Genomic DNA, 27,291 nt, shown 5'->3' with positions numbered 1-27,291 from the left:
GCCAGGGGCTCCCCACCCTCACAGGGAGGAATTCCTTCCTCATAGGTGACCTAACTTTTCCCTCTTTCAATTGGCATCCATTACTCCTTGTGCTATCACTACAGTTCCTGGTTAAGAGTCCCTCTCCATCGCTCTGTAGCCCCTTTAGATCCTGCAAGGTGCTCTGAGGTCTCCCCAGATCCTTCTCTTCTCCAGGCTGAACATTCCCAACTCTCCCAGCCCTTTTATCTACTTTGTTGTCCCCGCTAGACTTGCTCCAACAATTCCGTGTCCTTTTTATTTTGGGAATGATGGAATGATGTTCACAATGTCTGATGGGAATTACTACAGCCATTTGTAATTGCTGTTAAATAGTTTTTTAAAACATTTTCTGTGAGAAACAGGAGAAATTAATTAAAAATTGTATTACAAAATATGTATATATAAAACCCAAATGAACAAAAATCCCTGGGACTGAAATACCCATAGCAAAAAGAAACGTGAAGTATTTGCAGAAGCAGAGATTTAAGTTGCCAATACCTGAAAACCTGGCAATGAAACCATGAACAGCAAATTTCTTTTGCACTACACATGCAAAATTCAATACTGAGGATCCAGATGACTGCTCAGAAATTAATAAAAGCCTGTCCCTGAGCCAGCACTGTGACCCAGAGGCCAAGAAGGCCAACAACATACTGGAGGCATCAGGAAGAGCCTTCCCAGCAAGTCAGGCAGTGATTCTGCCCCTCTGCCCAGCCCTGGGAGGCACCTCTGGAGTGCTGTGTCCAGCTCTGGCTCCTCAGCACAGCAGGGACACGGAGCTCCCGGAGGGTGACAAAGATGCTGAAGGGCCTGGAGAGATCCGTGCCCAGCACAGGCTGAGGGAGCCGGGGCTGCTCAGCCTCGAGAGGAGCCCCAGCTGAGAGGGGCCCTCAGCCCTGGGTGTCCCTGTGTGCAGGGAGGGCTCAGGGCAGGGCCCAGGCTCTGCTCCGGGGCCCGGCAGCGGCCCCAGAGCAGCGGGCAGGGCCTGAGCCCGGCAATTGCCCTGCCCAGGAGGCAGAAGTGCTGCCCTGGGCAGTGCCCAGCCCTGAGCAGAGCCCAGAGCGGCCGTGGAGTCTCCTCCCTGGGGACATCCCAGCCCCATCTGGCCACAATCCCGCGCCCTGTGCTGCCGGAGCAGGGAGGCGCGAGCAGACGCGACCCCTCCCAACCTGACCCATCCTGGCACGGTGATTTAATCTGTCCCTTTCCAAAAACCCGGCGACAAATGGCGAGCAGCTTTTGCCCCGCACACGCCAAGCGCGGCGCGGAGGAGCCGGACGGGGCGATCAAACATTCACCGCCGCGGGCCACGCCCCCTCGTGCCACGCCCACGCGGCCGCGCCCTCTCTGGCCACGCCCCCAGTGTCCCTCCGCGCCTCCCGTAGCGGCCGCGTCATCGCGGGGCTGCGGCGGCGCCGGCGGCGGGGCGGGACCGGCCCCGGTGGGCCCGGTGAGTGCGGGGGCACCGCGGCTCCCTCGGCGACCGCGCGATGCCCTCAGGGGCACGGCCGCGCCCTCCCGCTTCCCCCTGGGGTCGCGCCCAAGCGGCCGCGCTGCTCCGGCCCCGAGCGTGGCCGGGAATGGGGAACGGAGCCCGCGGGCAGCACGTGGGAGGCACCGGGGGGGGCCGGGCCGCGCTCGGCCCGCAGCAGCCGGGGGGTTGTTTTTATTTAGTCTGGAGAGCCGAGGTGTTCTGGTCGCTGATGGATGGCTGCAAATGCGGCTTTGGGGTTGTCTGCGGAGTTTTTGGTGGTAAACTACAGAAATCCCCGCGTGTTCTTCCCGCAGCGCCCCGGGAGCTCCGTGGTTGTGCTGAGCCTGCCCCGGGGGAGCGGCCGCGGTTTGCAGCTCCTCTCCCGGGGACAGAGCCCCGGAGCTGCGTTGGTCATTCGGGGGTGCCCAAAATTAACGCTAGGTTTTGAAAGAAGTCGGCAGCAAGTTTAAAAAAAAAAAAAAAAAAGTCAACGGGGAGCTTTTAAAAAATGGGCAGAAAGTTTAAAAATGTTAACAGAATTCAGCCTTTATGATTCCTTGATTTTCCTCGTTGTGTCTGGGAAAGCGGCGTTCCCGTCCCTGCTCTCTTCACGGCTGCGGCTGATGGGAAGCCGATGGGATCCATTCCCACGTGGAGCAGGATTCCTCCTCGCTGTGCTGCACGCGTGTAAAATGAGCAGAAATTCCTCTGCAGGATGAGATCTTCACTCATTCCTGAAATAGCCAAAGTGGGGGTTGTTTTTCCCGTATTTATTTTAGCTGAACGAATGAAAAGCGTCTTCACGGCGTTCACATCCTCCCCTGCGGGGTTGTTTTCCCACTCCCTGCAGTAACAGGTGGAAATGCTGTTCTGTGCAGGTGAACCAGCTTTGTTTTGCTCAGCTGCAGGGAACCACCAATCCCACGGAGGCAGCAGTTCCTCCTGAGGAGTTAAGGTAATTAATACTCCCTTCGAGTGCAGCTTATTGCACCCAAGAATTCTCAGAGCACCTTTGTTAGGCACTGCCAGTGTTTCCTCCTCGGGAAGTTCTGTGAAAAAGGCCTTGAATGCCGGCAGAGCTGGTAGATTTAATCTCTTTACTTCACTCTTTGCCCTTATTTGTGCATCACAGCTGCTCAGGTGTTTTGTTTTGGGTTTTTTCTCCTGCTGTAATCAAGGATGGCCGGGCAGTAGATACTGGTAAATGATTAGGATGAAGCTGGAAACACCTTCAGTCTCTGCAGGATTCCAGTTCCTTCACGACAGTCACTGCTGCAGCTCTTGCATCTCTTTGCAGCTACAGTCAAAATTCCTTGCCCAGTCAAGCCCAACAAAAGACTGTTCTCCTCACTAGGAGAATGAAATACCTTGATTTACAAAGTAAGGGTTTTTGGTTTTTTTCCTGTAAATGTCTCTCTGAGAAAAGGCCACGTAATTAAAGGAATAGTTTTTACTTTTTTATTAGTTTTATTAATATTTTATTAGTCTTGGGGCTTTTAAAAAATTTTAATGGAATGGTTTTTATTTTAAACTATTTGTTGTTTTTATTTTTTAATGGCATGGTTCTTGTTTTATTATTTTATTAATAGTTTTTCTTAGGCAAGTGATGCTGATCACCAGTTTGTGTTGCTGCAGAGCGTCTGACACTTGGTCTGAGTTATTTGTCAGGAAGCTCTTTCGACACAAACAATTCTCTCCCAGCACAAGGTAATTAGGCATCACAAAACCAACTAAAATATCCACTTCTGTCCCTGCAGGAAAATGCTGAGAAGTCTGAGAGGACTCGTCTGCCGTTCTCTGAAGGTGAGTCCTGTGAGAGCCTGATGCTGTTTCCAATATTTCAGCTTTCCCGTGGCCTGGAATGACAATTAACTGCTGTAAAGTGTGACATTTTTCTTACATTTGTCAGCTAAAACCTTGGTGACTCCTCGAAGCTGGGGGTGTAAACTCCCACTGAGGGCTAAGGAAAGAGCTGGTCCAGCATTTCCACGTTTCCCTGAGGAGTCTGGGGAGAGGGAGCCTGGCTTAAACCAGGATTCTGGGGTCCTGCATCTTCCCTGCACGTGTTTCTCAGGAGACAGGCATTATTCCACTTGCTCTGCATGGCTGGAATGTCCAGAGGAAGAACCCCCCAGCCCTGCACAAAGCCTGTGCTGCTGGTGGGGGAGAGCTTTGCCAAAAATCATAGAATCATGGAATATCCCGAGCTGGAAGGGACCCACAAGGATCATGGATGGAGTCCAACCCCTGGCCCTGCCCAGACACCCCAACAACCCCACCCTGTGCTGGGAGCTCCTGGAGCTCTGGGGAACCTGCTCAGTGCCCGAGCCCCCTCTGGGGGAAGAACCTTTTCTTTTTTTCATTTTCTGAGCCAAGAGGTGGCTCAGTGCTTCGGGTGGGCGTAGTGACACCAGCTCTGCCACTGCTCACAGCAGCCCTGCGTTACCAGCAGAGCCTCCTGAAACCCTCAACAGCAGCAGGAGCTCATGGTGCAGGTCTGGAACGGCTTCCTGCTGGAAAAGAGTTCCAGCGGTGGCGTTTGCTGCTGCCTTTTCGAGGCTTTTCCCTCCCCAGCACGGCGATGTGGCTCAGGGTGACGGTGCAGCCTCCCTCCCCCGCAGCCTGCGGGAGCAGCCCGGCCTCTCCCGAGCGCGGCATCCGCGGAACACGCGGGAACAGCTCCACCTCATGGCTCGGGACTACTCCCGAGCCATCCCCGAGCCATCCCCGGCCACCACGTGATGATTCGCTGCCATTTCAGGGATCCCAGACTCCTGTCCTTTGGCAGATGGAAACTTGCCCCGCAATCCGCTCGCTGCTCCCGGGAGAGGCTGAGAGGGGAGAGGCTGCTGGATGTGTTGGGAGCTGCACGGGGAGGGGTGTGGATGTTTCTGGCATTCCTGAGCCCAGGGATCAGTGCTGAGCTTTTGTTTAGGGTAGGAGGGACCAAGGGGCACCTTGCTGCTCTAAACCCGGGAGATGAAATGCTTTAGCAGGGCTGTCCCTGAGCCATCCGTGGACAGTTTGAAATGTGGATTCTGCCCCCAGTGGGTTTTGTAAACGGAGACACAGCAGTTGGTGAAATGCAAGTCTGTATCTCTGGAGCTCAGGACAGCTGGGTGCAAGCAACTCGCTGCTCGTGTTGCCTTTGTAGCACCTCAGAGAGCAGCGATTCCCTGTCTCCAGGTGCTTGGGAGCTGCTCCCACAGCCCACAGAGGGAAAGCTCCAAAGCACCAGGAGGAGACACGGGGGTTTGGGGAAAGAGCTGTCACCGTGCTAAGGCTGCAAGGGACGGTGCAAAACAGTGTCACACCAGGGGGAGGCACTTACAGATGGGATGTGCTGTGTTGGTGGAAAAAAATAGAAATTTAATGTATTTGGCTGCAAGAACAGAGGACTGGACTTCAAGTCTCCTCACACTTGCATTCTGACTTCCACTCCCTTCAGAGAACTCAGGAGGAGTTGGCTTGTGTCCCATAGAGATTCCAGGTCCTGCTGAGCTGAGTTTGGGCTTTTTAAAACATGAGATTGGTAATATTGGTGTGATGAAGCATCATTCAGCTCAAGGCTGTTATCTGAACACAGAGCAAGAGGTTCATCCTTGCTTCATTTTCCTTCACCACTGCACTGGTCAGGGACAAGGATTTGTGTGGTACCCCTGGGAAAGGATGTCCAGGGAGCTTCCCTGCCAGCTGAGCAAAGCTCACAGCCCTCACACACTCACCTGGGACTTGGGGAGGAGGAAATGTGGCATCATGGAATCATGGTATGGGCTGGGTTGGGAGGGACCTCACACAACATCCAATCTCACCCTCTGCCATCAACAGGGACACCTTTCCTAGACCAGGTTGCTCCAAACCCCATTCAGCCTGGCCTTGGACACTTCCAGGGATGGAGCAGCCACAGCTGCTCTGGGCAGGATGTTCAAGGGAAATGAGAGGGCCTCTGAGTCCATGCTGGCAGTGACTTAGGGCTGACATTTTCTAGGGGATCAGGTGACAAGAGTTGCCTTCTGTAGCTATTCATGTATTAAATTGGCATCTCTGTGCCTTGCTCAAGGCTGTAAATTGTCACTTCCATGGATTTTAAACTAAACAGAGCCAAATAAGCCATCCTGAAGGGTCATTTGGGTTTGAGGAGGAAAAGGGCAATGTGGGAACAAGATGTGTTTGGTGATCTCCCTGCTTACACTGCAGCAGTTTGTTCCAGAGGGTCCAGACTGGTTTAATTCCTTCCCTAACAGGAGGGCAAGTGCCCAAATGCTGATTCAGGCATCTGGTGCGTGTTGAGCACGGGATGTGGGGTAATCCCACTTTCTCCCGAGCCCTTGTGGCTTTGCAGTGGCCCCCTGAGAGGCGCTGGGGTGGCAGCAGAGCTGTGTCATGCCCTGGAGAGCTGAGACAGCTGTCCCTGGCTCTGAGCTTTGCGTTCTGCTGCTCTCACCCAGACAGACAAAATAGGAAACTGCTGGCTCTGTTCAGCTGCAACTGGCCCTGTCAGTGCTGAGAGGGGCTCTCAGCCTCTCCCGGAGCCTGTCTGGAGGATGCACTTTTTAAATCGTTGACAAATGTTTGTGTTTTCTTTCACCACAACATAATAAAATGCTTGTCCTGCCACTGCTCACTTTCTTGCCTGTTTTGGCTGGGCTTTGCAGGCAGGCTTCAGCAGTCTGTCTGGGGAAAAATGAATTAATCAGCTTAGCTGGCTGTTTTGGTTTCTCAGCCACGTCTGTATCCTAATGCCAGAGTCTGGATGCGGGGACACAGTCAGGGAGATCAGTGCAAGGAGTGTAATTATAAATATCAAATAGTGGGCAGAGCTGCACTAATCCCTCGGTAATTGAGGTGATTATGGATTGATTGCTAGACAGACGGAATTTTCAGGGTGCTGCCACTCCTCAGTGGAGGCAGGAACGTGGCAGGCACTTCCCAGCAGTGAGGCTTTAATGGCTGGATGTGGGATCTCAAGGAATTTTGTGGGGTAAAACTCAGGTGCAGGGCCTGGCTCACTGAGGTGGCTTCAGGTGGAACTGGCTCAGGTGGGAATGGTTTCAGTGCAGATATCTAAGTGTGAAATCTGCTTCTACAGCGTGTGGGTTTTCGTGATGAAGTTCTATGCTAATGACGAGTTTTCATTCTAATTGCAATCAGGGTTCAGCTCTGGGCTGCACGTGCCTCGGCGGGATCGCAGGGTGTGAGCCACGAGCGCACAGCACAGACTCCCTGCCTTGTTTTTCACCAGCAATCCTTGGCTGCTGAGAGCTTTGTTGTCTCTTTGCCTTGTTCTCCCCTCAGCTGGACCACGGCTGTGCCCTCCACACGGCAGCCAGGGATGGCCTGAGCTCCGTGTCCACCCAGGATGTCCCGGCAGTGAGGCCCCGAGCAGTTTTCCACACCAGCGAGAGCGACCCGGTGAGTGACTGCCACCCCTGTCCTTGCCACACGGCCAGTCCTGGATGCCACCAGGGGCCATGCTGGAGCCAGGAGCACTTCCTGGGTCTGTGTTGTTCCAGGGAAGGGGGCACATAGACCTAAACCAGGGATCCAGCCCCGAGGGAATGGGCCGTGGCTGTACAGGGCACCTGCTCAGGATGGGGCTGCTCTGCCTGAGAGCCCCTGGGAACAGGTATTGATTCCTTCTCTAGAGCTGCAGGGATGAGAGTGTGTGTTGCAGAACTGGGATGTGGCTTCGCCTGTCATCAGACACCAATAATGTCAACTCCAGGGTTAATTCTTCCCTGGAAAAGCCTCCCTGAGTTGGCTGTGAAGGGGGTAAAAACCACACCCCAGATGACCTCAGCACAGCACAGCTCTGCAGCATCGCATTTCCCGCCTCCTGCTCCCCGTCTCAAGCACAAAATGAAGGGGAATAAATGAATGGGGTAAGCCTTTGAGGTGCTTTTCTGCTGCCTGTGTAATTGGAGTCTCTCCCTGCCGATTCCTCCGGGGTCTCTATGGAAACGGCAGCGGGGAGATGATCTGCTGCACGTGACCCGGTGTCTCCATGGATTGCACAGCACAGGCCAGATGGCCAGGATTGTCCCCACTGTCCTGTGCCTGCCTTTTCGTTGCCAGGCAACTGGCTCTGGCATTCGGACTTGTGCCTGAGCTTCGGCACAGCTTTGGCCAGCTCAGCCCTCCCTGGGCTCGCTGGGTCACTCCAGCAGCAAACCCCGGTGCCCCCCAGCTCCTGCAATCCCGTTAAAATGGGACTAAGCCACTAAACACGAAATTTTTCATCAGACTTCGTGTACGTTCCCATTAGCAAAGCTCCAAGTGGCTGAATGTGAGGATAAAGACACTGAGCCACTTTGCAGATGTGGCAGAGTGAAGGAATTTGCCCAAAGTTATGCAGCAGGTCAGGGATGAAGCTGAGAATGAAAATGGGCTCTGGAGTCCTGCTCTTCTGTTTGAGCCATGGAAACCAGAGGTGCTGTTGGTCCGAGTCCAGCAGGTGCAGGAGAACTCCAGGAAATCCACAGTTTGAAATTTGGTTGGGAAAAGCCTGAAGCCTCACTTTACAGGTCCCTTCAGATGATGCCTCCTTACAGCAGGACACCTCTTGAACAGCCAGGATTTAACATTTTCCCCCCTGTTTCAAAGGTTCCCTGACCAGCGAACCCCAGTTTGGCAGCTCCAGCGGCCCAGCCCTTGGCTGAAGTTACCAAATGGTTTTTTCCTAGAAATTGTTCCTTGAATCAGGAGTTCCTCAAATCCTGCAGCTGTGCCAAGGCAAACCACAGAGTCCAGGGCACACTGGCCTGTCCTGGGAGAACCTTTCCTAGGGAGGCATGGAATAGGTGGTAGTGCTGAGTGGAAGGGGCAGAAGGTGAGAGCAGAGGTGTGTTTTGGGCTGAAAGGCTGGAAACTGGGTCTGAAGAAGGGAAGGGAGACTTAACAAGGGCCAGAAAATTTGTGGGTGTGCAGCAGTGGTCCATGAAGAGTCCATCAAGAGCTGGGAAAAGCCAAATATTCCTGGCCAAATAGGCAGAAGTCACACCTGCAGGCCCAGCTGCTCGCACACAAAATAAAGAGAACAAGGAAATTGTTATATTTGTTGTTGTTATATATAAAAGCTGCCATGCACAAGAATAAAGAGGAGGATATTTTATTTTAAATCCATGGAAAATTGCAGAAAGCTGAGCAGGACATGATCTAAGCTTAAATATTAACACAAAACTGCTAAAAGTCACACAGGAAGGGCTGCAGGGTAGTCTCTATTTACTGTCCTAATTGGACAAGACACAAAACCCGATGACTCGAGCAATAGGAAACAAGTAAGTGCTTTGCAGGTGTTGCAAGGCAGGAAAAGAGAATAATGAAGGGAAAAATGAGGCATTCAATTCTCAGATCCCAGTGACAACAGCTTCTTGCAGTGTATGGTGAGACCTGCAGGTAAACACTGGAAATAAATGCAGCAGGATTCAAGTCCAGGGGAGGAATAACCCTGAGCACTGAGGTCACCACAAGGGACTGGAAATTACTGCCCCAGAAAACAGATTGTGAGTTTTTCAGCCTCCAGCCCCAGTAACCAAATGGCACCGTGGGAATTACTCCTGGGAATTACTCCCAAGGCAGAAAACAACATTTTGTCATAAAAGAAAGCGGGTGTGACACCAGCAGGTAACTCAAAAGGGCATCATGCTGCTGTTAAGGTTTGGGGGGCTGGTGAAAGGTGAGGTAAATTCACAGAGCACGAGGCCACTGGTGCCCCCCAAAACACCACGGGTCATACACAAGCTCAGGGAGTCCCTTCATTGTTTAGTGCCAGGTGGGATCTCCTTTCTTTAGCCTCTCCACAGCAGTGTCCTGACCCCACAATTCCTGCTTTATCTTGTTCTGCCTCCCAGTGAGAGGGCACTGCCTGTGGTGGAGCATTCCCTCCCTGTCCCACCCTCCCAGGCCACCTGTGTCCAGGAAGAGGCATCCCCAGTGTGACAGTTCCTGCTTTCCCTTCCAGGCCAAGCACACGGAGCAGCATGAGGGTCGTCTGTACAACATCCCTCTGGAGGAGGTGAAGGCTGTGTTCCCCCATGGGCTGCCCTATCGCTTCCAGCAGCAGGTATTCCACCTTGGAGCTTGGAGGGAATGCACTCAGGTTTTCCAGAGCAGCTGTGGCTGCCCGTGGATCCCTGGCAGTATCCAAGGCCAGGCTGGACGGGGCTTGGAGCAGCCTGGGACAGTGGGAGGTGTCCCTGCCCATGGCAGGGGGTGGAATCAGATGAGCTTTAAGGTCCCATCCAAGCCAAACCATTCCATGATTCTGTGTGGGAAGAACCAGGTCCGTTGGTGGCTTCCCTGTTGGAATAAGAGAGGGCAAGAGTGCAGTTACTGCTGGTCCTTACTGTTGTTTTCAACATCTAAAAGAGATGAGGGGACCACCCAGAGCAGCAGCAGAAGAGTTTGAGGGTTCCACCCCAGGCAACCTTCGTTCCATTACTTTTCATCTCTAACATCCGAGCACACAGTGAATTACAGAACTATTTTCCATGGCTGTATTTCTGTGTGGAACAGGCTGTCTTATGAAATAACAAAAAAATCTTGTCTCCTGATTTGTGGTGAGGCAGATGGAGCTGTGCCTGCTCCCTGAGCAGCTGCCTGAGTGAGGAACAGATTCCTTACCTTTGCATATCACTGACTTGGGATTCATGGACAGGCCAGTCACCCCCCCCCCCCCAAGTCTGTGGGAACAGCATGGAACAGCTGATCCAGAAAACCCTTTCCAGGCACAAGCAGGACAAGGAGATCCTTTCACCGAGGGGGAGCGGCTCTTGACCAACCCTGGGCAGAGAGGGCAGAGCTGGGGGTGTTGGGAGCCCCCAGGCAGGGATGGAGCCGGGCTGGGAGCAGCTGTGCTCAGCCAGCTCGTGGCACCTTGGGCACATTTGCTCCTTTCTCAGATCCAGACCTTCAACGAGGCCCGGGTGATGGTGCGGAGGCCGGCGCTCGAGATCCTCGCTTACCTGAAGGGCTCCAACTTCGCCCACCCTGCAGTCAGATATGTGATCTGTATCCTTTAGCACTTACCTGAGGGTGGAGTGAAGAGAAACACAACCAGCTTGTGCAGGGGAGAGGGTTGTTCTGAGCCTGAGCTGGTTCGTTCTGCAGGAGGTGGTTGTGCCGTGTGGTCTGTGGTCAGTGCAGGGACTCGGAGCACTTCAGGAAGCCTGGAGCTTGGATACCTTTGTTCTGACTCTGTTTGGCCCTCCAGACCTACAAACAGGGTCAGCACACAGGGCAGGGGCTCCTCGGCTCTGCTCAGTGGGGTGGGGAGTGGGAGAAGGAACTCTGTTGAGATTGAAATCCTTGCTTTGGTGACCTCTGAACTCCCCTTATGCCCTTTCTGAAGGAATCACAGTCAAGTGCAAACTGAAGTGGTTTTCCAGAGACTTTCCTTGACAGTCCTTGCTGGAGATGGTGAGAGGGGAACAGGGAAGACCATGACCCTGTGCCACGTGGTTCACTACTGCTCGAGGCAGGGCTGGCTGGTGCTGCACATCCCAGATGGTGAGGAAACCAGGGCTCTGTTACCACACCAAACCCCAAAAGATGCCGCTTCAGGAGCTGCAGGATAGCCCACCTCAATCTATCCTTGCTTTTCCATAGTGGAGAAGGCTCATAAAACACAAAGCCCCCAAATAAAGTAGAGCATAATTGGTTATTTTCACCTGCTCAAGTGTGCCTTGGGTCAGTCTGGTTTTCCCCTTTGTTAACGAGCACAGGGGGAGATTGTTTGGGGTCTGTGTGCCCTCCTCTGATCCCAGAGGAGTTCTCCAGTAAGGAGGGAGCTGCTTCCAGCCCTGGGGCCCAGCACAGGAAGGACATGGACCTGAGGAGGCACCAAGATGATCAGAGGGATCAGGGGAGCAGCTCTGCTGTGAGGAAAGGCTGGGAGAATTGGGATTGTTCAGCCTGGAGAAGAAAAGGCTCTGGGTTAACCTAACTGTGGCCTTCCAGGAGCTAATGGGGCTACAGGAAAAATGGAGAGAGACTCTTTACAAGGAATGGAGTGACAGGATGAGGGGGAATGGCCTCCCACTGCCAGAGGGCGGGGTTAGATGGGATACTGGGAAGGAATTCCTCCCTATGAGGGTGGGAGGCCCTGGCACAGGGTGCCCAGAGAAGCTGTGGCTGCCCCTGGAAGTGTCCAAGGCCAGGCTGGATGGGGCTGGGAGCAACCTGGGATAGTGAGAGGTGTCCCTGCCCATGGCAGGGGTGGAACTGGTTGATCTTTAAGGTCCCTCCCAACCCAAACCATCCCATGATTCTGTGGCTTTCCTTACCAGAGGAAACACAAACACCCCCACCACCCTCACCTCATACCATTATTTTGACTAAAAAAAAATTTTAAAAATAAATAAATGTTTTATTTTGCTCACAGCTCATCTCTGGGTGAAGAACTGCAAGGAGCTTTTGCAGTCTTCCTACAACAAAGACCGGCTGGATCAGCCTCTGCAGGCCTCTGTGTGGCTCAGGAACTTCAAAACCTCCAATGAAAGATTCCTGCAAGAGGTTTGTGGATGCAAACCCCACCCACTGCCCTGTGCTGGACTTCAGGTGCTGTAGGAAAAGCACTTCAGATCCCCTCTGTGGGGGTGGCTGTTGGTGGTGGATACTTCTCCCAGTTTCTGCAATCCAGCCTTGGTTTGCCCCCTTCCATCCCCAATCTAATCATAGTTCTCTTCCCACAGATAAAAACACAAAAAAAATACATGTGGGGCAAACGAGAAAGCACAGAGGAGGGCAGACCTTTGGGAGAAGTGGTGGAGCAGGTAAGGAATAACCACTGCTGCTGGAGTGGTCTCACCTTGTCCCAGAGGATCCCATCCTTGTGTTTGTGGGACAGATTGCTCCTAAAGATCTTACGGGGGTGAGTCCTGGGAAAGGGGAGGTGCCTCCCTATCAACAGAAGATGTTGTGGAGGATGTGGTGGCTCTGTAAAGAGTTCTACTGAGAATTGGGATAGAAGACAAAGTTAGAATTTGAAATTGCCTCGTTTTGGTGCTTGAACTCCTCCTTGGAAAGGAACAAAGAGCTCGTTGACTGTCAGTTTGTCGTCCCCCGAGGAAGGGCAGCCCAAGAGTCACCAGCATTGCCCACCAGCAGGAAATCCAGGCTGAGTGCTGTGCCTTGTGCTCCCTGCAGGGTCTGGCTCGTGTCAGGAGTGCCAGTGACGCCGTGGGGGTGGTGCTGAGGGAGATCAAGCAGCAGAGTCACCGCGGCTCCTTCCGGCTCCTCGTGGCCGTGGACGGCGTCAACGCGCTCTGGGGACGGACGACGCTGAGGAAGGAGGACAAGAGCCCTGTGAGGAGAGCTCTGCCCTGGGGACAGCCCTGATTCCTGCTGCAGGGGGAGCAGGGAGGGCGTCTTGTTCAGTTGTAGTTCTGTGGCAGTCCCTGAAAATGCTCAATTTGGCTTTGGAGGGGCCTGAAAGGTTCACATGGTGCTTTAGATGATTTTTACTGAATTTTTACTGTCTCACTGGGACACAAGCGCAGGTGGGTGGTGGTGGAGAGGCAGGGCCTGGGTGTTGCTCAGTGCAGCATGACTCAGGCTCGATGCTGCAGGGCTGAGGGAAAGCAAAGAAAAAACCATGCCTGAAGGATACAAATGATCCTGCCAGCCTGATTGGAAGGAGGGGAGGGGAGATAGAAGCTGCTGGCAATAAAAGAGTGATGCAGACAATCTCCACCAGGTTTCTCCAGAGGAGCTGACGCTCGTGCACAACCTGCGGAAGATGGTGAGGAACGATTGGGTGAGTTCCAGGCTCTGCCTTTGGCTGTGTCACTCCCAGCAATTAAAGCTGCCACAAGCCTGAAGCTGCGAGTCCAACACCTCTGAAGGAGAGCACAGGCACAGCAGCAGTGTCTCACCACTGCTTGTGACACGAAGAGAATGAGAGCAGGTCAAACCTGTAACAGCATTTCCTGATTCCCCTGCCAGGCTCTGGTGTAGGACCCTGAGCTAGAGGTGTCTGGTAGCCCTTGGGGCAGTTTGGGTTCTGATTTCTTGGAACTAATGAGAACTTTTAGTTTCTGAGCATTTTGCTGTAGGAGGTTCATTCCTCCTGCTGCTTTTTCAATCCCCTGGATGCTCAGAGCTAGAATGAGTAGGCTTCAGATTTAAAGGTACATAGGAAAGTCCTTTTTAAAGTATTTCACTTGTTTGCTTAGAAAACCCATTATAGGTAGGAAAAGTTTTAATGCCAGCACTGGGAACGTGAGCTGTGTATTCCCTGTGCTCACATGGGCTTGGAGCAGCCAGGATTAGTGTGGTCAGGAGTGTTACAGACAGTCCATCCTGTAGAATTTTTGAAGAACCCAGAATCCCAGAATGGGACCTTAAAGCCCATTCAGTCCCACCCCCTGCCATGGCAGGGACCCCTTCCACTGTCCCAGGCTGCTCCAAGCCCCAATGTCCAGCCTGGCCTTGGGCACTGCCAGGGATCCAGGGGAAGCCCCAGCTGCTCTGGGCACCCTGTGCCAGGGCCTGCCCACCCTCCCAGGGAACAATTCCTTCCTAATATCCCGTCTGACCCTGTCACTGTGAAGCCATTCCTTGTGTCCTGTCCCTCCATCCCTTGTCCCCAGTCCCTCTCCAGCTCTCCTGGAGCCCCTTTAGGCCCTGGAAGGGGCTCTGAGCTCTCCCTGGAGCCTTCCCTTCTTTAGATGAGTACCCACAGCTCTCCCAGTCCAACTCCAGAGCAGAGGGGCTCCATCATGGAACCTTCATGGCCTCCTCTGGACTTGCTCCAGCAGCTCCATCCTCCAAGAAGAAGATGCCTCAGGGGTTGTTCCTAAACCAGCATGAACAAGATTTTATTTGTGATCTGCCTTCCAGAGTGGAGGTGCCGTTGTGACCAGCCTCAGCCAGACTGGCTCGCTCTTCAAACGCAGCTCAGCCTACACTCCCCACGAGTTGCTGGGAAAGGTGAGTCACGGCCTCTCTTGGGGTTTTTTTCCTCTTCACACTGGGAAATGAACAAAAATCCTGGCTGGTGACCTGGTTCTGTTCCAGGGGACACTGTTCAGGGTCTCTGTAGATCACACACACCTTTGGGTCAGCAGTGCCCTGACAGCCAGGGGAGCCAGCAGTGTCCTGGGGTGTGCCAGGCACATGGGCAGGGCAGGGGATTGTCCCTGCTCTGGGCTGGGGCAGCCTCACCTCGAGTCCTGGGGGCAGTTTGGGCATCACAATCTTTGAAAGGTCTGAAGCTGCTGGAGAGTGTCCAAAGGATGGACATGAGGATGGTGAAGGGTCTGGAGGAGCAGCTGAGGGCATTTGGTCTGTCCAGCTGGAAAAGAGGAGACTGAGGGGAGACCTCAGGGATCTGCAGCTCCTCAGGAGGGGCAGCTCCGATCTCTGCTCCTGTGACCAGGACAGGACCCAAGGGAATGCCTGGAACGGTGTCAGGAGAGGGTTAGGCTGGAGAGCAGGGAAAGGTTCTTCCCCCAGAGGGTGCTGGGCACTGCCCAGGCTCCCCAGGGAATGGGCACGGCCCCGAGGCTGCCAGAGCTCCAGGAGCGTTTGGACAGCGCTGCCAGGGATGCCCAGGGTGGGGTTGTTGGGGTGTCTGTGCAGGGCCAGGAGCTGCACTGGATGATCCTTGTGGGTCCCTTCCAACTCTGGATATTCCATGACTCCATGGCTGAGCTCTGCTTGAGCTCCCAGGCGGCCGGGCCGTGTCCCCACCCAGCCCCCGCCTCTGACCCCGACTGACCTCCCTTCCCAGGAGGGCTTCGACGCTTTGGACCCCTTTGTGCCCATCCCGGTTGCCAACTACAGCCCGAGGGAGTTCGAGAGCTGCTACGGCTACTACCTGGAGCGCAAGTGGCTGCAGCACGAGAAAGGTCGGTGCCCGGGGAGGGGGGAAAACCGGGGCTGTGCCCGCCCTGCGGTGTCAGAGCCCGCGCCTCCGCTCCCGTTCCCTCCCTCAGTCTCTCTCTCTCTCCCCCTCGCAGCGCACACGGAGGACGGGAAGGCGGAGCTGCAGTTCCTGAGCGGCTCCAACCCGCGGCAGCTGGACCGGCTGGCGGGGCCCCTATAGCGCAATAAAGGCTCCACAGCCCCGCTCTCCGAGTCCGTGTCCGAGTCCGCGTCCCGTGCGCGTGCCCGCGATCGTGTCCGAGCCCGTGGCCGTGCCTGGCGCGCGTGCCCGGCCCCGCTCGCGTCCCCGCCCGTCCGGGGCGGGCCCGGCCGTGACGCGCTCCCGGTTCCTGCGGCGGGGCCGCGCGGCGATGCCGGGGGAGGCGGTCACGCTGCAGCTCGGGCACTACTCGGGCTGCGTGGGCGCGCACTGGTGGGGGCTGCAGGTGCGGGGGGGCTGCGGGCCGGGATGGGGAGGGGGTGTCGGGCCTGGGCCGGGGCTCGCTCTGATCTCTTCTTCCCCCCGGTTCCTCCGTTCCGCCCCGCTCCCCGCAGGCCGCCGCGCTGCGCAGCCCCGCCGAGCCCGCCGAGCTCCGCGCGGCCGCGCTGCTCCGGTTCGGGCGGGGCCCGGGCGGCCCCGAGACCCCCACACCGCGTCTGGTGGCGCTGGAGCTGAAAGGTACCGCGGGATGGGGGGGCTCGGGCGGCCCCGCCGCCACCGGGCGGCCCCGCCGTGACCGGGCTCTCTTTGCAGGCGGCGTGGGCTCGCTCAGACCCGACGGGGCGGGCACGGAGCCGCCGGTGTCCTGGTGAGTGCGGGACGGGAGGGGACGGGACGGGACGGGGCCGCCGCAGCTGCCGCCGCTTTGTGTCGCAGGGACGGGGCCGTGGCCGATTACCGGGACCGCGCCCCGGCCGGGGGCTGCGCGCCGCGGGACACCGGGAGCCGCAGGGTGAGCGCGGCCGCGGGTCCCGCAGCGCTCCCTGCCCGGGACACCACGAGCAGGGGCGAGGCGAAGCGCCCCGTAACCACCGCGCCGGGATTGTTCCCGTAGGGAGACGCTGCCGGGGACGGGAAGGGGAATCCCGGTGCTGCGGGGCCAGGTTTGTGCGCGGGGTCGGTGCGGGTTCGGTTCATTCGCTGGGATCGGAGTTCCAGAAGGGCAGAATTCCCTGGCCCCTGCTGTGGGAGAACGTGGTAGTGGACAAAGAGAAGGGAAACTATGGGAGAAGGTTGCTTGGCTTACAGAGAGCTGGGTCAGGGCAGCAAATGGGCTAAAACAGGGGACAAGTTAAAAACTGATCTCTGTATTCTCGGGGATGCTCAGAGCTGAAAGGACCTTTGCTCTCCCCTCTCTCTCCCTGCAGGTGCAGCTCCTGCGGGGTCCCAGGACACTCCCTCTGTGCGGCTCTGGTCCGATTACCTCAACGTGCACCTGCACCCCAAGAGTGTCTACGTGATCCGCCAGTACCTGCACGATGGGTACGGCCAGGGGTTAGACCAGAATCCAGAACAGGAGCTGAGTTTTGCCTTCCAGGACTAATAAAAGGGACAGAATAAACTCTTTCCCCCTTTTTCCCTTAGGGATTGTGGTTGTCTCGAAGCCTTTGGGCAAGGTGAAAGTCTCCTGCAGGACCCTGCCTGTGTCGAGGAGCTGGAAGATCGGTTGCACTTCTATGTTGAGGAGTGTGATTACCTGCAGGTTCACACCTTGTCCAGGCTCCCTTGGCTTTCAGGACACTTTGGGCTCGAGATGAAGCAGAACCTGAGATGCTGCTGTTGTTTCCCACAGGGGTTTCAAGTCCTCTGTGACCTTCACAACGGATTCTCTGGAGTCGGTGCCAAGGTGACAGAGCTGCTCCACGATGAGTATTCACGGAAAGGGATCCTGACCTGGGGCCTGACTCCGGTCCTGAGTACCGTGGGAGTGAGTAAACCATGAGGGGAACCAAGAACAGGTGCCCAGCCTGGCTTTGACAGGTTCCTGCCTGCTCTTTTAAGATTCCAATGGTTGGATTTTTTTCCCCCAGGACCCTCAGAACAGTTTTTACAGACTGATGAACACGGCCCTGGGCATTGCCCACCTCTCCCGTCACAGCTCTCTCTTCTGCCCCCTGTCACTCAGTGGGAGTTTGGGAATCAAGCCACAACCTCCCGTGACTTTTCCATACATAAAATACGACGTAAGTCCTGGATTGGGATCACCCACCGTACTTGGCTTTGAGCTCTTGCAGCTTTACCCCCTCAAAGTGTTTTCTGGGTGGTTTTTCCTGGTGCTGTTCTGCTCAGCAGAGACCTTTTCCTGCTTTTTCACTGGGACTTAGCTGCCAACTTTTAATTTCCTTAGTTTTCTTCCTACTTTTGAAAATATTAACACATTTCCTTGGCTGCTGTGCTTTCTGGTGGGGTACTGCCTGCAGTGTTGGCACTGAAGAAAAGGCTTTACTACATTTTTCTCCATGCTCGGAGTAACTCCAGCCCTGCTGGAGCCCTAGGGAGGCCAAGGAAGATAAGGAAACTGGCACCAGAGCATTTGTTAGCAAACAGCTGGGCTGGAACTGCTGTTACACACTGGCTGCTTATCCCAACCCCGAAATAACTGTTAAACTCCTCTTTTAAAGGCACAATTTACAATCTGGTTAAGTTAAATACACAAAACTGGGTTAAGGAAGGGGTGACTGCGACCTGTCCTGCAATTCCTGCATTTGCCTCCTCCCCAGGCATCCCTGAACTACCACAGCAGCGCGATTTTGGCAGCAGCACTCGACACCCTCACGGCTCCCTACCGGCTCTGGTCCTTCCAGGGCTCCATGATGCACTTTGCTGACTCCCTGACTTTCTCTGGGAGGAAGGTGAGGGCCCCCTGCCACAGCTGTTCTGCACACCCCCAGTGCCAGGAGCGTGTTCCAGACTCTGCTGTGTCACCCCACTCCAGGCTGTGGCTGCGTGGGCGGCTCTTCCCCTCCCTGCCTTATCTGGCTCCTCGCTCCCTGATACTTTAAGTGCCCACCAGCAGGATGTGCCCTGGAAGCTTCTGTCCTCGTGGAGGGAGCAAAAGGTCAGCTGCTGTTTTGCTCAGTCTGTTGTGCTACGAGGAATTTGCAAAGAGAAAGCCACCAGGTAAATCAGCATGTGAACTGCACCTCCTGGAACTCTCCCCAGCAGGGATTCCTCACTGGAGGCATCCACAATCCCTCCAGTCGGAGAGCAGCTGAGGGGAGGAGCAGTCTAGTGCCTGAGTGCTGCTGATTTTAGAGCAAAACAGCTAAAAAGCAGCTGAGGCAGTGACGGTTTCAGGCTGGAAAACCCTGAATTTCCTTTGCAGCAGCTGCCCAGGCCAGCCCCGGTCGCCCCTGCACAGCTGTGAGAGCCCCGAGCAGGTGCTCCAGCAGTACCTCCACACCCAGTTCCCGGGAGCCTACAGGTGGGCACGGGCAGGGGGTGCTGGTTTGGAACAGGGAGCAGTTGAGGGAGCTCTGGGTAACTTTGTTCACCTCCTCCTCACAGCACATCCCACGTTCTCCAGCAGCCCTGTGACACCCGGCCTCCCTTCCCCCAGTTCTTCTCTCCTCTCCTGACCAGCCGAGGCTTCCTCCTGGACAAAGCTCAGGGCTCTTCCTCAGCAGGTAACAAGTGCCCCTTAAACTCTGCAACACAGAGATCAGGGCCTAAAAATTAGCACGTAAATAACAAACCAATGCCGTGAGGAGCGTTTGAGTTGTGAGTGTGGAGCAGCCGAGTTCAAGTAAGGCAACTGCTCGTGAAGTGGAACAGGGCAGGGAATGAGGTTCTGGTGGATCTTTAACCCCTGATGTGCCTCTAACCCTGCAGGTGTTGAGAGCATCCCAGTGCTGGCAGCCCTGCAGAGCTCCCCTGTCCTGCACTCGCTGCTCTCGGGGCTGTGCCGGGACCTGCGGGCGCGGAATGCGCGGCGCTGCAGCAGCTTCTTCACGGCTGGAGTGGAGCAGGACGACTTCCAGGAGGCCTTGGAGGAGCTAAAGACTCTGTCCCAGTGCTATGAGACAGGGTTTGGAGCAGATGGATCTGAGGATGAAGCAGACTCAGACTAACCCACCTTTATTTCTGGGGGTAGGGGGAGTGAGAGTGGCTCTGAGCTCACTCCCAGAATAAAGGGAGTGGTTTTGGAGATGGCCCAGCTGCTGCTTTCTTCTTACTTCACCAAAAATCTTCTTCCTTCTGGCCCGAGTTCTCCAGCTGCCCACAGCTGTGTTGTAAAGGAGGAAAGCTGCTTTTTTGGGGGGCTGGTTTTTTGTATTTTGGTTGAGTTTTTTTTTCAACTGTGCAAAGTGGATTTGCTCTGCCCGTTCAAATAAACCCACACAATAAATACAGAGTTCAGATTGTAACTATCTCACATAGGGGAGAACTTAAAAAAAAGTCATGTGATTGTTCCACATGAGAAACTGACATCTTAGGGTACAATATTTACAGGTCCTGGTCAGAGGCTGCTGGGCTCAACCTTCACCCCGAGGCCAGGTCAGTGTCCACAAGCCTCAGCTCTGTCATTTCACTGCTGAAGCTCCCCAGGGAGGTTGTGGAGAATGTTCTCATCTTAACTTCCTGCCTTTGGCTTGGTACAGGCTGGAAGTGCAGCAGGAAATGGAACAAAACAAAAAAGGAAGGTGCTGTCTCAAGTACCTGTGCAAACATTTTTCCACAGCACCTGTCTAGCAGCAAACTGGCAAAAAAAGCCTCTTCTAGTGCAGTCAGTAGTTTATCACCTCAGTCATCAGGTTCTTCCTCAGAAAGCAGAAGATCTTTATCTGACAGCTGGTCTGTGTTACTGGTACTGGTGGCATCCTCCTCATCCTCAGAGCTCCCATCGCAGGACGTGTGGAACAGCCTCATCAGTTCCCTGAACCTGTGGGATACCTGGAGAACAGGGGAAATCCAGGATGATGAGTGACCTAGGAGGTGTCACAGAACTGGAATTTCATACTACAAAGTTCAGGGTGGTTTGTAACAATAAAATAATAAACAGCTGAATGGCATTTCACACAAGATTCTGTCATAAAGGAAGAGAAATGGAAGAGCACTGGGTTGTTGTTTTCTCTAGAACAGTTACATCCTCCAGGTAAAATGTGGCAGTTGTGGAAGATTCAGAGATAAAAGCAGATCCTCAGTATAGAAGCAGGAGGCTGAAGACCTGAGCAGCAGCCACTGAAACAACTCCAGTACCAAATGTGCAGCTCAAATATCAAGGGTAACCCTGGCAGAAGGACCAGGACACTTGGGATTTTTGGCACCACTAAAACAGAGTTTGGTTTGGTTTTGATTTTTTTATTTCTAAGATGATTTTTCATCAAATTGAAGTTTGGGAGACTGGTATGACAGCACCCCCCCCTTCCCTTCCTTTCCAGCCCCTCTCCCACTCCCTGGAGCAGGAGCTCTCCCACACCACGCCCTCACCTCGCTCGCTGTCTTGTTGCCCAGTTTCTGAGAGATGGCGTGGAAGGTGTCCAGGTGGGCTCCCTTCTCCTGGCAGGTGGTGAGGATGACTCTGTCAGCCTCCCTGCAAAACCAACCACTGTGAAAGCAGCTCAAAACCAGCGACAGACTTCAAGCCCCCCCCCCAGCCCTGTTCCCAGTTCAGAACAATCCCTGAGCAAGGCTCCTTCTTCTGCTCCTCCTGCCACCCCCAATTCCAGGACCCATCTCGAAGCAGAGCACCTTTAGCCTGGTTTTAAGTTTTTTGAAGGAGAAAGAAAGATTCTTTGCCAGCCTGAAGTGCTCCAATAACAGCCCTGCCAAGAGCAGCCAGTGCTGCTCTCAGGGCCAAACTGCTGGACCGTGATCAGAGGAATGTTCAAAGGGAGGGGGCAGAAGAGGGGAATACCAACTGGAAATCCAGGGAGAGCTGGAGCCAAACAGTGAATGCAGACAGATGCAGGAGGTCAGGCAGAAGTACCTGGTCCAGAGCACAACCTTCTCCCCGGTGGAGCTGACTTTGCTGTTCTTGGCACACACGGTGGCCTCTGTCACTCGCTGCTGCTGCTGCTCCTCCTCCCTCTGCCCCGGGGAGGCTGTGCCCGCTCTGGGCTCCAGCTGCTCAGGATGCTGATGCACCTGGAAGCAGTTGGTTGCATTTGACTTTGACCTGCCCTTGGGAGCATCTCCAGTGCAGCCTCTGTCCTCTGTCTCCAAACTGCAGCGACCGGGGGACCCTGAGCTGCAGCCCTTACCCGGGGTTGCTTTGCTGCCCGTTGTGATCCAGCCCTGCTTTGCTTCAGCTTTTCCTTCCAGGGGCAAAGGTCCCTCAAGTTCTTTGCCACCATCTCCTTCTGAAGCAAGAGCAGAGCCCCTGGGCTGCTCTGCTGGAGCAGAATGAAGCCCCTCAGTCTGACACGGGCTCTGTCCACAGGAGGGTCGAGGTCTCGGGGACCCTTCTGCTGCAGCAGAGAGCAGCAGGTCCCTGCTCAGCCTCAGGGAAGCCTCTGCATCCCCTCCAGGCTGCTGGTTCAGTCCCTCAGTGCAAGGGCAGTCTTTGGTTTCCTGAGGTAGTTTTAGAGCAGCTTTTTGTAGCTGTGTCCATCTGGGGCCAGTGGCAGCAGAGCTCCTGTCCTGGGCAGCATCCACACCTGCACTGGCAGCTGCTTCTGGAACCTGGGCATCAGCAGGGGCAGGTTTTTCACAAGATCCAGGTCTGCTGGAGGCCACCCTTCCTTCCAGGTGAGATCCTGACAAGAAACCCAAACAAGGTCAGGGAAGCTGTGAGGAAAAACTCCTGGAGGCTTCGTTTTTAAGCGATTTTTATTTATAGAGCCTAATGCTGCACATGAGAACAGTTTGGGAGCAGCTCTGTGACTCTACCTGCACTTTACCCACCCTGGACTTCAGGGAAGACAATCTACAGCCAATTTTCTTCACCCCTCTGAGTTGCTGCAGCCAGCTGCTGTGTGAAGCGATGAAGATTTAAAAAGTGCATTGCCCAGAGCAAAACTCTCCAGTGAAACAACCCCTGCTGCTCTTGGCACCCTGGCTACAAAGCCAGACACAAGAGGATGTTTAAACTCCTGTCTTTAACTGGGTGTTGTCCCCAACAGCAGCACGAGCTGAGCCCTGGCTCCAGGGGGGAGGAAGAGATCTCCCTCGGGTTGTTTATCCTGCCATAATTGTGTTTCTCCTTGTCTGTAGCAGACTGGAGGGAAAACAAGCACCACAGAGATTGTTTAAAGGCAGATTGGGGATGCTGGTTCTGAACTGCTGTGCTAAAATGGAAACTGGGAAAGAACCAGTACCATGGACTGGGCCAGTATCCTGGCAGGAGAAGCTTAAATGGAGCGATCATTGTGAAAAGGGCAGAATATTCTCTAGGCAGGAAAGGTTTTGGTGAAGGGAATGCTCAACAGGTTTGGAGCATCCAGAGTGGAGGAAGAGAAAAAAAAAGCCAAAGAAGATGATTAGAAGTTCTCATTATAACCAATAAATGTGCATGAGAAAGTCCTGAACCTCTGCTCATTTGTGAGCCAGCCTGGAGAGGATTTTACTCTCTGCTGTGCACAAAACCTTCACTCACCTGAAGACACAGAGTCCACTTTCCTAGAGACAGGTTTTGTTCTGCTCTGGACGTCCTCTCCCTCGTCTCTGCTCTCCAGGATTTCTTCTGCAGGTTCCTTAGGCATTCCAGGATCCTTCCCTTCTGGCTGGGGACTTGACTCTCGCTGAGCAAGGCTCACAGGCAGCTCTTGAGAATCTTTATTTTTATAAAACTTGCTTTCACACACCTGCAAACCAACCCACAGGCACAATCACACACACGTGGTCTGTCCATCCCAACCACACCTCAGCCTTTGCTTCCCAGGTATTCCTGGCCTGGCCAAAGGCTTCACACTTTGGCATTCCATTTGCTTTAGAAAGATTATTATTATCATTATTATTATTAATAACAATAACAATAATAATAATAATAATAATAATAGTAATAGTAATAATAATAACAGGCACACGTCTTTTCATACAGTGGCCACGCCAGCATCTTCCACTCAAAAAACTTATTCTTAACCGAAAAGAACATCAAAAATGACATTATTTAGCAGAGCAAGGAGGGGCAGTAGAAAGTGAGGAGGAGAGAGATGGGAGAAGGCCGGGCAGGTGCAGTCAGAGCTCCAGACAGGGAGGCACCACTGGGCACCTCTGGATCCATTTCCTTCCTCACCCCACGATTTGGGAGACACGAGGCCCGAGGATCATCACACCAGGGAGACCTGGCAGGACTCCACTTCCCCCTGAGCACTCCAGGCCTCTCCACTAACCTTACTACTACAATGGCTGCAGCTCCTCCTTTTGCTTTTCTTTAGCTTGAGATCGCTACTCCCTTCATGGCAGGAACATGAACATTCCTTCATCCCATCTACCCACTCGACCTCCTGGAAACAGACATACTCAGCTGACAGACATCCTCCAGCTGACAGACACACAGGGAACAGGGGGGACATGGGGGGCCGGGGGGCTGCAACACCCGCAGAGAACTGAAGTGATGATGGCAAGCAAAGCACAACAGAAACGTCCCAATCCCATTCCTTCCACCTTTGTGAGGTTGTTGCCACGTCTCTCAAACAGACAGTTTATCCCCGTGCATCTGCTCAGAGGTCAGAAATAGCAGGGAGATGCCCCAGGCCCACCTTGTCGTGGGGTTGGCCTCCCATCTCTTTCCGCTTCTTGTTTCTGGCGGCTCCGTGAATCTTGGGTGGCTCATCCTCCTCCTCTACATCTGGCAGAGACACCTCTTCAAACCCATCAAACTGCAGCAAAACAAACAAGCAACAGCTGCTCTCAGGTGACCAAATTTTGTTTTCTCCAGAGACATCAAATCCTGTTCAAAAATCTGAAGAATTCACTTCAGTCCACCAGCAGCTCTCCCAGCCCGCTGCTTCCCTCTCCCTGGAACTGCACCCTCTATGACTTATTCCAGTTCCAACACATTTTTTGTCTCTGCTTTCATCATTTCTGGTTTTAGGGAAAAGATTGCTCCACCTCATATTCCTTCTCTTCTGTCCAGTTGATCTCCTCAAAATCTCCCATGCGGCTGGCTGAGGGCCGTAGGTGATCAAAGAAAACAGAGAACTCATCCTGCAAGTGGTCGTGCCCCTTCAACAGCTGCCACATTTGGGTCTTCAGCTGGAAGAGAAAATCCAGAGAAAATGAGTCTCATTCCATGTAACCTCATTGTGCTCTGAAGGATCCTCAGAGCAAGGGGAGCACCACGGCTCATTACAGCTCAGATATGGGAGTTGCTGCTTGTGTGGGTACAACCTCCTGGATATTCTGAGATCATTCCACACCCAGCCATCAAATTAGCCTGGAAATATTCCTCCAGAATTCCAGGCAGACTCGGTAGATGGCACTAAGCTAAAATCTCAACTGCAAGGGGATCAAGGCAAGGTGGAGGTGGGAGAGAGGAAACACGCAGGGCTTGGAGAGGCAGCTCCAATTCCCCTTGAATCCAAGGCCAGGTTGGATGGGGCTTGGAGAAACCTGGGCTAGTGCAAGGTGTCCCTGCCCATGACAGGGGGTGGAATGAGAGGGACTTTCCCAACCCAAATCATTCTGTGACTCCATGACTTCGAGCTGTACCCTCAAAAGGGAGAACGAGCTCAGCAAATCCCGTGGTGTCCAGGAGCAGGACAGGGAATCAGAGTGGCTGACTGCACTCAGACTGGGAGGAAAGGGGTCCCTGGTTACCTCTGCAATCTCCTGGGGCAGACAGTCTGCACAGCTCTGCAGGACTTTGATGATCTTTTGGTGGTGGGCAGGATTTTCAGCAAAGCAGATCTCCAGCTGCCTGAGGAACTTCCGGCTCTTTTCAAAAGCTTGCTGCTCCTCAAACTGGCCAAAAGAAAAAGATTCCCCCTCATGTTCAAGCACATATTCCCAAGCATCTCGAATTGACTTAAAGAAGCTATAAAATTCCTGTCTTGGTCTTTGTTTTCCACTGATGCCCTTTGCAAAACTGGGAAGAGGCAGAGCAAGAGAAACAACACTTTGTACAGTCAATACTTACATGAGCCATAAAGTTTGGCTTTGCACGTAAGATAGGGAAATCCAGAAAGAAGGGAACAGGTGAAACCCTCTATCCTACAAAGTGCAAGGCAGGTTTGGAGACAGGGGAACCACTGTTTGCTGTATCTGCACGATGTCTCTGCAGTCAGACGGGATGCAAGTGGGAAAAGGCTGCTCCTCCACAGTCACACCGAGCAGGAGATTTACAAAGAACACCAAACTTTCCAATTCTGATTAATAAAAGCAGCAAGGTAAGCAAGAGATTTACCAGCTGTTTGCCTTTCTGGCCCTAGGAAGAACTCTTTATCCTTTCACTCCCACCAGCATTCACGGTGCTTAAAATCTGTCCTCCTCCTTTCACTCTACCTACCAGTCCACACTCCAAAGCTTGCTCTGGTAAAAGAAAGGCAGCAAAATCCGTCAGCAGCTGTGGCCAGTCATGCAAGAGCTTCTGCAGAGTGGAGTAGAGATCCACAGCTGTCCGTTTGTCTGTGCTGATCTCGAACTCGTAGATAACGCGCAGGAAGTCTTCGTACTTCCCCGGGATGTGCTGCAGCGTTTCACGGACCTGGGGGCAGCAACAGGCCTTGGTAACATCCACAGGGAAAACAAGTTAACCACAGAATGTCTTGTGCTGGAAGGGATCTTAAAGATCAGCTCATCCCACCCCCTGCCACAGGCAGGGACACCTTTCACTGTCCCAGGCTGCTCCAAGCCCTGTCCAGCCTGGCCTGGAACACTGCAGGGATGGAGCAGCCACAGCTTCTCTGGGCACCCCGTGCCAGGGCCTGCCCACCCTCACAGGGAGGAATTTCTCCCTGAATTCTTTTAATCTGGTAATCTTTGATCTCCTCTACTCAGAATTTGCACAGTGCTTGCAATTTCGGTGAAGCAACCAAGTCTTTTCCTTAAAGACAAACCTAAGCTGCTCATGAGGGAAGGGATCCCAGACCAGACTGTTAAATTCAGGAATTCAGAAGGCTCTGGTGCTGTGGACTGAGAGCAGCAGCTGAGCACCCCCAGCCCCTGACTCCTTCACTTCCAGCTCCCCCACTCAGGGCAGGAGAAGGAACAGCAAAACCAGGAAAACTCACGGCTCAAGACAGCGACAGTTTGGGAAGTGAAGCACCACACATGGGGTGTAGGAAGAAATAACTCCACCCCAGCCAGACCAGTACTCCCAGTCAGAACTGGCAGTTTCGTGGCCGAGTTCTGTGTCAGAGGACCCTAAATCTCTGCTGTTCCTGTTCCTGGGCTGCCTCACCCTGGTCAGGTAGGCCTGGGCAAAGGCCAGGTCCTTCTGCTCCCGCAGGGGATCCCTCTCCAGGATGTCCTCGTCGTACAACAGCAGCAGCTTGGAGGTGTCCTTGCTGGCACGAGCCCGGCCCCGCTTGTTCCTGGTTCTGTGGGAGCTCCTGCTCTTCCCAGGGGCTTTCAGGTTCTCCCCTGTGGAGGAGCACAAGGTCAGCTGGTGGCAGAGGTGCCCCACGGCTCTGCCAGGGCAAGATTCCAACAGAAAAGCAGCCCTCAGAGGCAGTGATGAGTTCCTGTCTGTGCTCCCCTGCAAGTGCAGGAGAAATACACTTCCCACGAGTCAGGCTGGCCAACATCTCAAACTGGGTGCTTGTTCCAATAGCACCTGCCAGGAACAATCCCTGGATACAGCCACAGGGCCATCCCAGCTTGTCTTGGGACTAACAGAATCCTGCACACCAGGGCAGAACAGCTGTGAGGGGAACAGACACAACCTGAGCACCAGAGCTGGCTGCTCACTCTGCAAATTATCCCTTTAGCTTATTATTTACACAATAGTTAAAATCACACAGCAGGGAATGAAATTGGGAACTAAGAGGGGCTACATGCAGATTTTTGTGGCTTCAGGATTAGGAATCTGTTGATTTAATGGGCT

At 54.0% G+C, this 27,291-nt stretch overlaps 3 protein-coding genes across 7 annotated transcripts in view; 2 read left to right on the top strand and 1 right to left on the bottom strand.

Moving 5' to 3' along the window:
- The first annotated feature begins 1,405 nt into the window (after nt 1-1,405).
- DAP3 (death associated protein 3) lies at nt 1,406-15,568 on the top strand. 4 transcript variants are annotated; one of them, XM_068995365.1, is made up of 14 exons: nt 1,406-1,471; nt 2,374-2,450; nt 3,253-3,298; nt 6,791-6,907; nt 9,456-9,557; nt 10,396-10,504; nt 10,910-11,002; nt 11,877-12,007; nt 12,187-12,267; nt 12,641-12,799; nt 13,191-13,250; nt 14,336-14,425; nt 15,228-15,345; nt 15,457-15,568. In XM_068995365.1, the coding sequence occupies exons 3-14, from the start codon at nt 3,257-3,259 to the stop codon at nt 15,540-15,542; spliced, it is 1,188 nt and encodes a 395-aa protein (XP_068851466.1). In that variant the 5' UTR covers nt 1,406-1,471; nt 2,374-2,450; nt 3,253-3,256; the 3' UTR covers nt 15,543-15,568. The 4 variants fall into 4 exon arrangements, with proteins under 4 accessions (XP_068851466.1, XP_068851464.1, XP_068851463.1 ...); XM_068995362.1 differs by lacking the exon at nt 1,406-1,471 and adding an exon at nt 1,674-1,773; XM_068995363.1 differs by lacking the exon at nt 2,374-2,450 and having other exon boundaries at nt 1,417-1,471.
- A 117-nt stretch (nt 15,569-15,685) lies between these two features.
- MSTO1 (misato mitochondrial distribution and morphology regulator 1) lies at nt 15,686-19,716 on the top strand. Of its 2 annotated transcripts, none has more exons than XM_068995361.1 (14): nt 15,686-15,807; nt 15,917-16,040; nt 16,116-16,170; nt 16,239-16,314; nt 16,417-16,465; nt 16,730-16,844; nt 16,947-17,064; nt 17,155-17,289; nt 17,393-17,545; nt 18,083-18,214; nt 18,298-18,482; nt 18,691-18,786; nt 18,870-18,988; nt 19,194-19,716. In XM_068995361.1, exons 1-14 carry the CDS (start codon nt 15,733-15,735, stop codon nt 19,430-19,432), a joined length of 1,671 nt encoding a protein of 556 aa, XP_068851462.1. In that variant the 5' UTR covers nt 15,686-15,732; the 3' UTR covers nt 19,433-19,716. The 2 variants fall into 2 exon arrangements, with proteins under 2 accessions (XP_068851462.1, XP_068851461.1); XM_068995360.1 differs by having other exon boundaries at nt 15,688-15,807; nt 18,688-18,786.
- LOC138098661 (GON-4-like protein) overlaps nt 19,424-27,291 on the bottom strand; it is a 28,877-nt gene continuing 21,009 nt past the window's right edge. The window contains 10 exon segments of the mRNA XM_068995359.1: nt 19,424-20,255; nt 20,793-20,895; nt 21,292-22,060; nt 22,900-23,107; nt 23,636-23,749; nt 24,005-24,124; nt 24,357-24,500; nt 25,065-25,208; nt 25,753-25,950; nt 26,647-26,828. Coding sequence (XP_068851460.1) covers nt 20,106-20,255; nt 20,793-20,895; nt 21,292-22,060; nt 22,900-23,107; nt 23,636-23,749; nt 24,005-24,124; nt 24,357-24,500; nt 25,065-25,208; nt 25,753-25,950; nt 26,647-26,828 — 2,132 coding nt within the window. The 3' untranslated portion in view covers nt 19,424-20,105.

The sequence above is a fragment of the Aphelocoma coerulescens genome, chromosome 25 (genome assembly GCF_041296385.1).
Source record: "Aphelocoma coerulescens isolate FSJ_1873_10779 chromosome 25, UR_Acoe_1.0, whole genome shotgun sequence".
NCBI lineage: Eukaryota > Metazoa > Chordata > Aves > Passeriformes > Corvidae > Aphelocoma > Aphelocoma coerulescens.
This window is presented reverse-complemented; position numbering and strand designations above follow the sequence as displayed.